The 14,137-nt window shown below is 42.1% G+C and overlaps 1 protein-coding gene across 1 annotated transcript in view; it reads right to left on the reverse strand.

The window, feature by feature from the left end:
• Positions 1–14,137, reverse strand: part of TRPC3 (transient receptor potential cation channel subfamily C member 3) — a 44,293-nt gene that overhangs the window by 17,980 nt on the left and 12,176 nt on the right. Inside the window, exon 3 of the mRNA XM_005143002.3 lies at positions 686–871. Within this exon, the coding sequence (XP_005143059.1) occupies positions 686–871 (186 nt within the window). The remainder of the gene's footprint in view (positions 1–685; positions 872–14,137) is intronic.

Raw genomic sequence — 14,137 nt, forward strand, 5'->3', positions numbered from 1 at the left:
TGCAGATAAGCTGTATGACTTACTGTCATACTTTAAAATAAATAAAAAAATAACATACTTAAAGAGAACTTAGATGTACTCTTCCTTTTTCAAAGTAGTAAAAGACCTTTCTCTAAAAAATTAAAAAAAAAACCACCCAAAAACCTCCCTGCAAACAAACAAACCTTTCTGATGATAAAAATGCTAGTAGATAGCTGCAAGACTCACTTCCCACAATTTACTTGTCCAATTCAGTTAGAAAGCAAAGATAATAAAAAGAAACAATGAACAGACCAGATCTTTTCATTGGTTGAAAGCAATACTTTCACCAATACATCCTTCTCTTTGAATTAGATATTATCACACAGACCAGCAACAAGACTCATACTTGCTTTCACTGAGTGAAAATCTGGTCAACATTAAGATGTCTTCTTTCGGATTACTCAGGAGAAGGACCTGACCAACTACATGTCACCTTACTAGCTGAGCTGATTTATGTCATTAAAATCTCCTGCCAATTCTCAGCTGCAGAAAACTGATTAAACAACTCCTTTGCTGTAGTCTGCTTCAGCCTTGTGAGAACCTTGGTTACATACACTATGTCTCATTAATGCATCTGACCACCAGTCCGTAACATCTATGGGATTATGAGATGACACTGCATTCTGATTACACTGTCTGAAAGCACTGGCTATGAGGACATTACCTTTTTGACTTCGTACTTAATGGCCAGCTTCACACGGCTCAGTGATGCTCTGTGTCTCTGTGCTTCAACTGGCTCAGAGTTTATATCCCCATTCAGAATGGCCTCCACTTCTTCTGAGTCTCTGCAGAGATCAAGAACACCCACCACAAAATCCTTGCACTGCATAGACAGCTTGCGATAGTCATTCTGAAACAGAAGGGTTAGAGAAAACAGCCCATGACGAACATGCTTAAGAGTCAATGGCAAGGAAAAAGGCACCTGTACAAGTTGCTAGAAATAAGTAATGTTTGACTTTTACATACTATGTTAAGGTGGGAGCATATCAGACATGACAGAATTTTTGTACAGCGGAATTATTTCTCTTCTGACACAAAGTAGCCACTTGAACAGAAGATGATGACAGCTGTTTAACAGGGCATTTGGAACATTACATAATAGTATGATCAAAATAACCCAGACAGGCAGCAAGGGGAAGTTGAATGGACAAATCAGAATTGCTCAAACAAACCAGGACCAGAATGTCTGAAATACTAACCTCACCCTTGCAAAAACTTCACAATTAATGAAATAATTCTTGCAGTGTTGCCTCCCAGGCTACAAATATATTTCTGCTCTTTCTACACTGCTAAAATGGCTGCTTACTCTCTACTCTGTTATATACTGTAATCACTTCCCTCCATTTCCCACCCACTCCACTTCCCACTTCTACTTGGAACACTTCAGGCCCAACAATAGGGACAGTGGGTTAGAAAGTAACTGCAGCAGGTAACTGTGGTGTGAACCTGGATACCAGTATTATGGGCAAAATACCCTGAATTGCCTGTACAGGCAACACAAAAAACAGGTTGTTCAAAGGACAGTTCAAAGGTACTAGGCTCTCAAATTGTTCTCTAGTGATGGCTTTGCTGCCATTGTTGTTTTCTCATTTAATGTCCATTTTTTTTTCCTAAAACCCTCGCTTGTTCCCCCTTGCCTAGGTAACTTTCACGTCCTTGACCTGCTAGTTTTGTTACATATTCAACTCAGCATCTGTAAAATGGTATAGAGAAACTAACATGCTCTTAGTAGTTTCAGCTTATTCTGGGAAAAGATGGAAAAGAGGCTGTATAGGATAACTACAAGAATCAATCATGGTTATCAATCCCACAGGTCAAATTCAGATATGAATCAAAATGAAACATTACCACAGACAAGTACTACTAGGAACTGTGTTATTAGGGAAGACTAACATCCTAGGTACATACTTGAAAACAGACAGTAATAATCATAGAACTAAGCAGCACCTAGGCATTTCCCTTGGTCGTAGAGGACAAATTAATGCAGTTGCCAGTGAAACAATGGGATGTAAGTTATTGTAGATTTGGTTTTGGTAACCAAGAAAAACAGTACAGAAGAGCCAATTATAAAAACACTGAGGTATATGATTAAATTCAGTGAAAGGATGAGCAAGCATTTGTATGACTAAGACTTAGAACTTTTAAAAAGACAGTCTCATAAGAAAGTTGGTCAAAGGAGTAAAACATAAGCATGGAGGTCTGACTGCAAAGAATTAAAAGTAGTGAAAAGTACTGAAATAAATACTTTTTAAAGTAAAAGATATGAAAGTGATTAGACATTAGATCCCACAAAGATAAAAGCCTTGCAGAGGAAAACTCCAGAATGGTGGCTAGAATAGTAGTCTTAAAAAAAGACAAACAAATGGAAACAGTTTTTCTTGACAACCTAGTCAAGAAAGAAAGTTTCATCATAGAGACCAAGAAGGGAAAGTGTAAGTTGCTAGAATTCAGGCTTGTAAAGTATTTAAACAAAGCACAATGAGGTAAGGCAATGTTAAATGAAGATGGGGATTTTCTTCAGTGCAGGCAGGGTAGAAACTGAAGATAACTCTAGTGAAGCCTAAAACAATACCTTGCCTTCAGTCAGATGAAGTCCTATGTTCTTGACATTGTCTATATTGTTTTCACAACAAAATTGCTATGTATCTGTGAGAACTTGAACACTCTTCCTTAAATTTACAGTTTCAAGCAAGAGTTGTGTCGTGGTTTAAACCCAGTCAGTCATAAATCATGCAGTCTCTCTCTCACCCCCACACTCCCCCCTCCCCCACTTTCTTGCCCTCCCCCTGCTCCCAGAGGGATGGGGAGGAGAATCAAAAGAATGCAACTCTCAGGAGTTGAGATAAGAACAGTCCAGTAACTAAGGTATAACACAAACCACTACTGCTACCACCAATAATAGTAATGACAAAGGAAATAACAAGGGAAGAGAACACAACACCTCACCACCCACCAACTGATAACTCACCCCACCCTGCCAGACCGAGCACTGACCAATACTAGTCTAACCCCACAGTGCCCTGGCCCTTCTGGGTAACTCTCAGTTATATCCAGGGCATGATGTGATGTGGTATGGAATACTTTTGTCAGTTTGGGTCAGGTGTCCTGTCTCTGCTTCCTTCTCACTTCCCCTCCTCCCTGGCAGAGCATGAGGCTCAGAAAGTACTCGGTGAGACTAAACATTTGAGCAGTAACTGAAAACATTGCTGTTATCAGTGCTGTTCCCAGGCTGAAAGTCAAAAACACAGCACTGCACCAGCTACTAAGAAGAAGAAAAAAATGACTGCTACTGCTGAACTACTTGTACATTTCACTACAGCAAAAGAAAGGCATTTAATGAGATGGCTGAGCAAAAACCATGCTAAGCATCAGATACAGCATAATATTATTTCAACAGGAATACAACTGGTAATCAGTTTGTCTTTCAACACTATGAAGTAGCTGTAAATCTGCAGTTTGAAGCACATGGGTCAATACACTAACTTCAATGAGTTTAATCATAGTTCTATATTACTAAAACAGAAACTACATTCTTTCATGCCTAAATTTGTAGGCACTTGTAACTTTACAGGGAAAAATAAGTCTGGTTTAGTATTACATCTATCCTATGCTCAAAGGTGATACTATATTAAGATTTAATAAAGTTTAGATGGTTTTGTATATTATTCAAGTGCTTTATGACATAACGGAATCCAAATTTTGTCCTTGCATCGATGAACATAGGCAGTCCAGTTGTGGGGAGTGGCTTCATTTACAATATTTTTTTCTCACTCCTTTTCTAACTATGAAGAAAGCGAAAGAGAAATTGTAGACTTGTGTTATCTAGAAAATAAGTTACACTTGCTAAAGGTTCACTACATTTTCTTTACCATTCAACTATTATCTTTTTCCAGAAAACAACACAGAAACATGATAGCAAAAATTACATTACTAAGAAGATACTGCTCTAACAACTTTAAATATAAAATCAGGAAAATTAAATGGTGTTACTTCATGTGTAAGCCGTAACGAAGTCTCACAGCACACACACAAGCAGACAAGTACAACCCAGCATGAGAGTCATAAAATGTGAACATTCAAATGTGTTTCTGGTATAGTCACCCATACAATTTAAAAGAGCAATTAACATAGTTTTCTCAATTGGTACAAACTAAGGAAGAAGGACACATTTTCACTGTCAGTTGTGAAATACTGCCTGCAAATGGCAAAGTGGTGTAAAATTACCTCACTTTGGCAAAAGAGGCAAATTGTGACTGCAGTGCTATACCATAAAGACTGCTATTTCAACACCCTACAGATGGTTTAATTTCGCTTTTCTCTCATGAATGGAGATTAATTTGCATGAGTGTGTCAGAGCTCCTGACTGATACTGGCAAAGGGTGCAAAGCTCCTGTCACCACAGCTCACATGGTATTAACCGGCATCCTGAAAATTACACCCATCCACCCTGTGAATAGGCCTGCCAGTTCCTGAAGGACAGACTGCTTTGCATGGACTGTTTCTCTACTACTCAAGAGGTATCCACATTTCTACTGGAAAATTAACAGTGCTACATGTTTCTGAATAGGTGGATAGACCACTTGCTTATGAAAGTTATGCTTACTGCCAGATAAGATTAAAGATACCATGGATGAAGTTTTATTCTTTCTAATTTAAGGGTTAAATATAGGCTACATTACTTAGAAATGTTGTTACGGGACCTGAAAACCAGTACATGCATTGTTAATATCTAACTCAGGCTTTGAATCTTACCCTCAGAAAACTTGTCAGATTTCCCTCTCAAGGTCTTAACTGACATATATTAGGAAATCAAATTTATCTCTGTCTATTTGATTGCTTTATCGAAAAAAACAGACAAATGCTACCCACACTGTAACCATGGGACCCAATTTTCAGTCTTCTACCTCTAGGGTGTTTTATGAATATCAGAAAACAGAATCTGTGGTCTCAGTCATCCACACACACCTCTGCTTGCTCTGAAGAACATACAAATGAAGCCACCAGGCCATTCATCCCTTCCATGTCTTAAATAAGGCTAATGGACACACTCCCCCCTTCCCCATGTGATGCATTCATGTATGAAAAACCCTGATACATACTATGCAAGTGGGCAGTTTGTTAATGTGAACCTTATCTTCAGGGGAACACCAGGCTAAGGCACCTATAGACTTTAGGTCTGAAGTAGGGTTCTTAGCCTATTTTTTGTCATAATACTCCCCTTCCTTGAACAAAGTCCTTTTCCCATTAGTTCACAATCTAATTACACTGATTTCACTAGCTATATCACCTTAAATGATCTCTCTCAAAAATAAATTACTGGTTATGCATACATTGTTAACACCAAAAATATCATAGAATAATAGAATAGTTAGGGTTGGAAAGGACCTTAAAATCATACAGTTCCACCCCCCCCTGCCATGGGCAGGGACACCTCACACTAAACCGTATCACCCAAGGCTTCATCCAACCTGGTCTTGAACACTGCCAGGGATGGAGCATTCAGTCTCTCTGGGTAACCCATTCCAGTACCTCACCACCCTAACAGTAAAGAATTTCTTCCTTATATCCAATCTAAACCTCTGCTGTTTAAGTTTCAACCCGTTACCCCTTGTTCTGTCACTACGGCATCCCTGTAGGCCCCCTTCAGATACTGGAAGGCTGCTATGAGGTCTCCACGCAGCCTTCTCTTCTCCAGGCTGAACAGCCCCAACTTTCTCAGCCTGTCTTCATATGGGAGGTGCTCCATGCTGTAGGTGACACTGGTACAAAATAGGCAAGTGAGGATGCCTGGAACTGCAGAACTGTGTCTCATGAGCACACAGGAGGACTCTGGCACACATCAGTGGTTGGACCTCAGCCTACCCAACTCAGTATACTGTGCTCTCACTCACAACACTAAAAACTACCATGTGACTATCTACGAAATTTACAGAACCTATGAATCTGTGTGCAAAGAAAAAAGTATATGAACAAAAAAACTTTAAGTGATTTCACTCAGATGATTTTAACTATTCCAAAGAAAATTTCCACTGAGCGATCACATGCAAGCAGACAAAACATATAGATCTGTTTTTTATTAGGAGAGCCACATTCCTGTACACACCAGTTTGTGACCATGCAAAACTGCGTAACTAGATCACACACATTATATGCAATCATAGATTTATGTTGAGTATTATATATTACATGACCATTTTGAGATCATGTATATAGTAAGCATGTAACACTAGAGGAACTGTATAGGCAAATCAAGCACATAATTGCAGTAACAATTATAGATCTGGGGCTTGTCCTTTTAAAGGTTAGATCTAACCATAGATCAAGCTTGAGCACTCTTTGTTAGTTCAGCTGAGATAACATTATGTAAATTTACTTGGAACAGTGACAGATACTCCTTTTAGATGCACGTCCTCATCTTCCGTTGGTTTCGGCAGGAGCTTTTATCAGAACTGGGAACAGGGATTTATCCTATATAGAGCAGGATGACAATCTCTTTGATCCTTGCTATGATGGACTGGATACTGACATGGTATCAGCTAGCACAATTTCAACTCTGAGAACTGAGCTTGCCTAAACAGAACAATATTTGGTTGAAAGCTAGTATACAGAGACTGTCATGTGGCTTTTTAGCTACCTTGACCTGTTTTTTTTCTACGGTGACTCCAAAGGAAAGTTCCATCAGCTGCTCTGACTGCTAGAAATTCTCCCATCACCATGCAGTAGCAATTTTAAAGTTCTCATGGAGGAGGGTAAATATCAATTAACTTTAGCTACTCACAGCAGCAGTGGTGATTAGGCTTTGCTAAAAATAGAAGAAGAAAACATAAAAATAAAGAATATTGGTATTTTGTGGTCCTACTGGGACTGGAAAACATGGTACTCCAACTATGGTAATGAACACTTTCTCTACATTAGAAAAAGATAAAGGTCCAGACTGAGCTTCCCTAGACAGTCTATCAGGTACAAAGCAGTACATCTCAGAGATCTCTAACCTCTCATAAAGACAGACACCAGTAGAACACCACTCCATAACTTTTTCTAACTGTTGTGGTTTAAGCCCAGCTGGTAACTCAGAACCACGCAGCCACTCGCTCACTTCCCCCCCCCCCCCATCTTCCCCCACTCCTGGAGGGATGTAGGGGAAAATCAAAAGAATGTAATTCCCATGGGTTAAGAACAGTTCAGTAACTAAGGTGTAACACAAAACCACTACTGCTACTACCAATAATAATAATAATAATGATAAGGGAAATAACAAGGGAAGAGAATACAAGCACTCACCACCCGCCAACTGATATCCAGCCCAACCCGAGCAGCAATCTAGCCCTTCTGGGTAACACCCCCCAGTTTCTATACTGGACATGACGTGCTGTAGTATGGAATACCCCTTTGGTTAGTCTGAGTCAGGTGTCCTGTCTCTGCTTCCTCCCAGCTTCCCCTCCTCCCTGGCAGAGCATGAGACCCAGAAAGTCCTTGGTCAGACTAAACATTTCTCAGCAACAACTAAAACCACCAGTGTTATCAGTGCTGTTCCCAGGCTGAAAGTCAAAAACACAGCACTGCACCAGCTACTAAGAAGGAGAAAAATGACTGCTACTGCTGAACCCAGGACAGTATCTACCCTTACTCCATACCATTCACGTCATGCTCTGATCCCACATTTTGCAATATACCATCACTCTTGTCTCATGCCAAGAGAGAGATACCATTCCTTAGTCCATGGACCAATCCCTGTAAACCTGCTGAATTCATCCAGTCCATGATGTCGGGCTCCATCTCTTGTAACAGTCTTTCAGAGCAGGAGAGACAGTGTGCAGTGTGGGATTGTTGCCTGCTGATGACACTGCGGAACTCATCTGGCCACTGCTGAGCTCATCTGGTTTTGTCAAAGTTCATTCTTCATTGGGATGATGGTTGGAGGGACGTCAGGGCCAGTCACTGGTGACCTGAAGACATCTAGCTGGTGGGCTATAAAAGTGCTACATAGCATGCAACAGCATACAGTTGAGTTCATTGGCTGTTTTCCCCTAAAATCAAATCCCCTTGAGGTACACATCAGAATTCCCCATCTTCCTGCATTACCCACCAAGAATATCCAGGTCCCTGAGCAAAAGCAATCCCACAAGTGGGTTTGCCTTTACCTGAAGCAGGAATAACCCAGACTGTCTTCCCTAGCAAATTCCTTATGTGCACTACAGGAACTTTGTCCCCTTCTACAGTATGTAAAAGTTCTGACTGGGCTGGGCCAGTCCTGTTGGCAGATCCTCTGGTGTTGACCAACCAGGTGACCTTTGGTAAACGTGTATCCCAGTGTTTGAAAGTTCCCCCTCCCATTGCTCTCAGTGTAGTTTTAACAGCCCTTTGTACCATTTAATTTTCCCAGAGGCTGGTGCATGGGAGGGGATGTGATATACCCACTCAATGCCATGTTCTTTGGCCCAAGTGTCTATAAGACTGTTCTGGAAATGAGTCCCATTGTCTGACGCAATTCTCTCTGGGGTGCCATGTCGCCACAAAATCTATTTCTCAAGGCCCAGGATAGTGTTCCGGGCAGTGGCGTGGGGCACAATGTATGTTTCCAGCCATCCAGTGGTTGCTTCCACCATGCTAAGCACATGGCGCTTGCCTTGGCAGGTTGGTGGGAGTGTGATATAGTCAATTTGCCAGGCCTCCCCATATTTATACTTCAGTCATCGTCCTCCATAACAAAGAAAATTTAACCATTTGGCTTGTTTAATTGCAGCACATGTTTCACACTCATGAATAACCTGGACAATAGTGTCCATTGTTAAGTCCACCCCTTGATCATGGGCCCATCTGTATGTTGCATCTCTGCCCTGATGTCCTGAGGTGTCATGGGCCCACTGGGCCAAAAATAATTCACCCTTATGTTGCCAATCTAAGTCCATCTGAGCCACTTCAATTTTGGCAGCTTTATCCACTTGCTGGTTATTGTGGTGTTCCTCAGTGGCCCGACTCTTGGGTATGTGGGCATCTACATGGCGTACCCTCACCACCAGCTTCTGCACCCGGGCAGCGATATCTTGCCATAATGCAGCAGCCCAGATGGGTTTACCTCTGTGTTGCCAGTTGCTCTGCTTCCATTGCTGCAACCACCCCCATAGGGCATTTGCCACCATCCATGAGTCAGCATAGAGGTAAAGTACTGGCCACCTTTCTCGCTCAGCAATGTCCAAGGCCAGCTGGATGGCTTTCACCTCGGCAAACTGACTCGATTCACCCTCTCCTTCAGCAGTTTCAGCAACTTGTCACTGGGAACTCCATAGAGCTGCCTTCCATCTCCGATGCTTTCCCACAATACGGCAAGAACCATCAGTAAACAAGGCATACTGCTTTTCACTTTCTGACAGTTTATTATATGGTGGGGCCTCTTCAGCACACATCACCTCCTCCTCTGGTGACATTCCAACATCTTTGCCCTCTGGCCAGTCCATGATGACTTCTAGAATTCCTGGACCACTGGGATTTCCTATCCGAGCTCATTGTGTAATTAGTACAGCCCATTTACTCCATGTAGCATCAGTTGCATGATGTGTATAGGAGACCCTGCCTTTGAACATCCAGCCCAGCACAGACAACTGGGGTGCCAGGAGGAGCTGTGTTTCAGTGCCAATCACTTCTGAAGCAGCTCAAACCCCTTCATAGGCTGCCAGTAGCTCTTTCAGCTGGGGAATAGCTGCCCTCGGATCCTCTGTATCCCTGACTCCAAAAGCCGAGGGATCGAAATCAGGTCTCCCCTGGAGCTTTCTGTCAGAGTCTCCAGGTAGGACCATTCTCCCCAGCTGCCGTGTACAGTACATTTTCTACCTGTGGGCTGGTCCGGACTGGTCCAAGGGCCACTGCATGAACTATCTCTCGTTTATTTGCCCGAAGGCTTGTTGTTGCTCAGGGCCCCATTTAAAATCATTCTTCTTCTGGGTCACATGATAGAGAGGGCTTACAGTCAAACTGTAATTTGGGATGTGCATTCTCCAGAACCCCACAACACCCAAGAAAGCTTGTGTTTCTTTCTTATTAGTCCGTGCAGACATTGCTGTTAACTTATTGATCCCATCTGTGGGGATCTGGTGACATCCATCTTGCCATTTTATTCCCAAAAATTGAATCTCCTGTGTCCTTTGACCTTACTCCATTTTATGGCAAAACCGGCTTTCAGCAGGATTTGGATTATTTTCCTCCCTTCCTCAAAGACTTCTTCCACTGTATCACCCCACACAATAATGTCATCAATGTATTGCAGGTGTTCTGGAGCTTGCCCCTGTTCCAGTGCAGTCTGGATCAGTCCATGGCAGATGGCAGGGCTGTGTTTCCACCCCTGGCGCAGTCAGTTCCACATGTACTGGATGCCCCTCCAAGTAAAAGTGAACTATGGCCTGCACTCTGCTGCCAAAGGAATTGAGAAAAATGCATTGGCAATATCAGTGGTGGTATATCGCTTGGCTGCCTTTGACTCCAGTTCATACTGGAGTTCTAGCATGTCCAGTACAGCAGCACTCAATGGTGGCGTGACTTCATTCAGACTACGATACTCTACTGTTAGTCTTCACTCTCCATTAGACTGTCACACTGGCCATATGGGGCTATTAAAGGTCCTACTGATCATGCCTTGGCTCTCCAGTCTATGGATCAGCTTATGGATGAGAATCAGGGAGTCTCGTTTGGTGTGATATTGCCACTGGTACACTGTTGTGGTTGTGATTGGCACTTGCTGTTCTTCAACCTTCAGCAACCCCACAACAGAAGGATCCTCTGAGAGACCAGGCAAGGTAGACAGCTGCTTAATTTCCTCTGTCTCCAAAGCAGCAATACCAAAATACCATTGGTACCTTTTTGGGTCTTTGAAGTACCCTCTCCTGAGGCAGTCCATGCCGAGGATGCATGGAGCCTCTGGGCCAGTCACAATGGGGTGCTTTTGCCAATTCCTCCCAGTCAGGCTGATTTCAGCCTCGAGTACAGTCAACTCTTGGGATCCTCCTGTCACTCCAGAAATATAGATGGGTTCCACCTCTTGACAGCTTGATGGCATCAGGGCATCAGTAAAAACTAGACCCTTATACTTCTGTGGGACTGATGTGCCAGGCCATCTGATCCACACAGTCCAGTAAATCCAATTGTCCCCTACCTCCACCTAGCTGGAGGCAGGACCCCTCTAATAGTGATCACAATATTGGTCACTTACATCTTATGGAAAGGGATTAGTCTTCTTCATCACAGGAGCTGGAGTAAAATAATTTCTTCTCCTCCATCTGGGAACCTGCTCACCAGAGAATGAGGCCGCAGCTTTCATGGGCTGATCATCCTTCACCTTTGTTCTTCCTTCAGTTCACACAGAGGGTACCCAAAGGCCATTCAAAGCCTTCAGAACTCTCAAATAATGTTGTAAATAGTCTGGTGGGGGAGCAGAAGGTATAAGGGAATGTCTCCTTCACCGACTGACCACCCAAGGAGGGAAAAAAAGATGCACAATTACTGAACACTTCCATTATATACCTCCCAAAGTATAGAGGTGATGATCACACTGGGAACGCAAGCTAGACCACTTTCATGATCAATGAGTCTATTGTATTACAAGTCATTACTATGAAGTACAGCGAAATAAGAACTTTAGGCCAGGGCCCCCAGCTGACAAACACTAAAACAGCAACTACAGGCTGTAAGTAAAGTACGACATGCTGAAACTGTGAGATCAAGAGCAACAACTTTGAGAGCAAATAAATCAGCATTGTGACACATGACTAGTAAGCCAAAACAAGGAATGCTTATCACAAATCTGATCAGACACACTCTGGTCAGATCTGTCGTTATCTCTACCCATCGATCCCCATGTTGGACGCCACAAAGAACTGCCATGGCTTAAGCCCAGCTGGTAACTCAGAACCACACAGCCACTTGCTCACTCCTCCCTTCTTCCTCCCCCAGCTCCTGGAGGGATGGGGGGAAAAATCAAAAGAATATAATTCCCACAGGCTGAGATAAGAACAGTCCAGTAACTAAGGCACAACACAAACCACTACTGCTACCACCAATAATAATAATAATGATAAGGGAAACAACAAGGGAAGAGAATACAACCACTTACCACCCATTGACCAATACCCAGCCTGACCCAAGCAGAGATCTGCCCTTCCAGGTAACTGCCCCCAGTTTGTATACTGGGCATGACATACTGTGTTATGGAATATCTCTTTGGCTAGTTTGGGTCAGGTGTCCTGTCTCTACTTCTTCCTGGCCTCCCCCTGTCCCTGGCAGAGCATGAGACTTGGTCAGACTAAACACTACTCAGCAACAATTAAAAACATTGGTGTTATCAGCATTGTACCCAGTCTGAAAGTCAAAAACACAGCAAAATCATAGCACTGCACCAGCTACCAAGGAGAAAAATGACTGCTAACACTGAACACAGGACACTAACTTAACAGGTTTTGTCCTTCTCAACAAAAGAAAGGAATCAAGCCAGTAGATTTGATATAGTTTGAAAACGTTTTCTGATCAGACACATTGGTTATAAGAGCCCTTGTAAATACCAAAATCGGTGAAGAATTTTAGAGTGAAGCAGAAATCTAGTTTTGCATATTAGACACAGGACTTCATGAGCAGTGCTACTTTCTCTCTAATTATCTCTATAACATACAAAACACCCCTAAAGACATAACAGGAAAGAATCTAATCCACTACTTTGAGAGACTGAAACTTGGTGTGATAGCAGTTAGTATGGAAGATGAAAAAGAACAAGAGGAGCTTGGAATGAGGATTTCACAAAGGAGTAGGAAGTAAGGAAGCTTGATTAAAAGGGAATCAAAATGATCTTTAGGGCTTCAGCTTCCTCATCTATTTTTACTCATTTTCAATACTTATTCTTGGCTACACATCTTTTATCTTCCAGGAAAAATCAAGGTTTGTCAATTCCTTTAAATCTTTTCTCCTCACTTCTAAGGGAAAAATAAAAAAAAAATGTATAGTAAAAAACATTTAAATCCATGCAATTTACAAGGTTTTTTTAATTATTCACAGGAAACTGATTGTCATGAATTAATGTCCTAAGCTACCTTCCCACATTTCTAATACACTTGTGTAAACTCTGGTTTTCACACAAACATTTGTTAGTGTAAACCGTAAGTCATAGAGGCAGAGTGGACTTTGCAAATGCAAAAAGTGGGAAGTACAATTTAGCAGGTGCTTACCAGGAAGCTTTGCCCTCAGGCATTTTTAAACAGGTTCACCCTATATTCTTTCTCTGTAGGAAAACCAACTAGGAAAGTGTTTTCTGTATAAGTGCTCCACATCCAAGGAGGTATATTGCTGCAAGCGTGCTTATGAGATGTACGAACCTTAACGTACCATAGCTACTAAGAATAAATCATTAATATCACCATAAGTTCCTTTAAACAGATTTGTCAATTTTTGTGGGTGATGAAATATTTTGTCCATTTTCCTTGAAACATTTCTGATCAGTGTTGTGATATAGATAGAATTTGATTAGAATGCTTAAGTATCTCCAGTGATGATCCTAAAAGAAAGTGCACCAGAAGTCTATCAGTCATTCTGCCTCATAGGGAGTGCAAACGTTGGACTACAGCTTTCTCCTCTGGCATGTGACAAAGCATTCAAATTACATACCTATAGAAAAGAAAGCACTGAACTGACGGTTACAAATCAGATTTACATCAAATGTGGTTAGCTCTTACAATGAAGTAGTTCTGTAAGACACAGACGTGCTGCTTGTTTTCTCCTTGACCTGTCTCTACAGTCCTCAGTGCAGCATTCTGTATTACACCCATGCCATGAACACCCCATTGTACCCCTCCACAGCCCCAGTGGAATACATGGTCTTCTCATCAGGGCTGCAATTACAGACCTTCCCAGATTTTGTTTAATGGCGATGCTAAAAAATTCCTAGCCTCTTCTTTTTCCTCCTTCCCTCCATTTTCCACTCCCATCTCCCCAGGAAGGGCAACCAACCATTAATGCCAGAGAAAAACAAGCAACTCTCCTACCAGGCTTGGTAGAAACAGAAAGATCTCCCTAAGGCACATAAAAATCACAAGGAAGAGAGACAGATGTGAGGTCAATGAGGAGAACAAATCTTTCACTGGCA

The sequence above is a fragment of the Melopsittacus undulatus genome, chromosome 5, assembly GCF_012275295.1.
Source record: "Melopsittacus undulatus isolate bMelUnd1 chromosome 5, bMelUnd1.mat.Z, whole genome shotgun sequence".
NCBI lineage: Eukaryota > Metazoa > Chordata > Aves > Psittaciformes > Psittaculidae > Melopsittacus > Melopsittacus undulatus.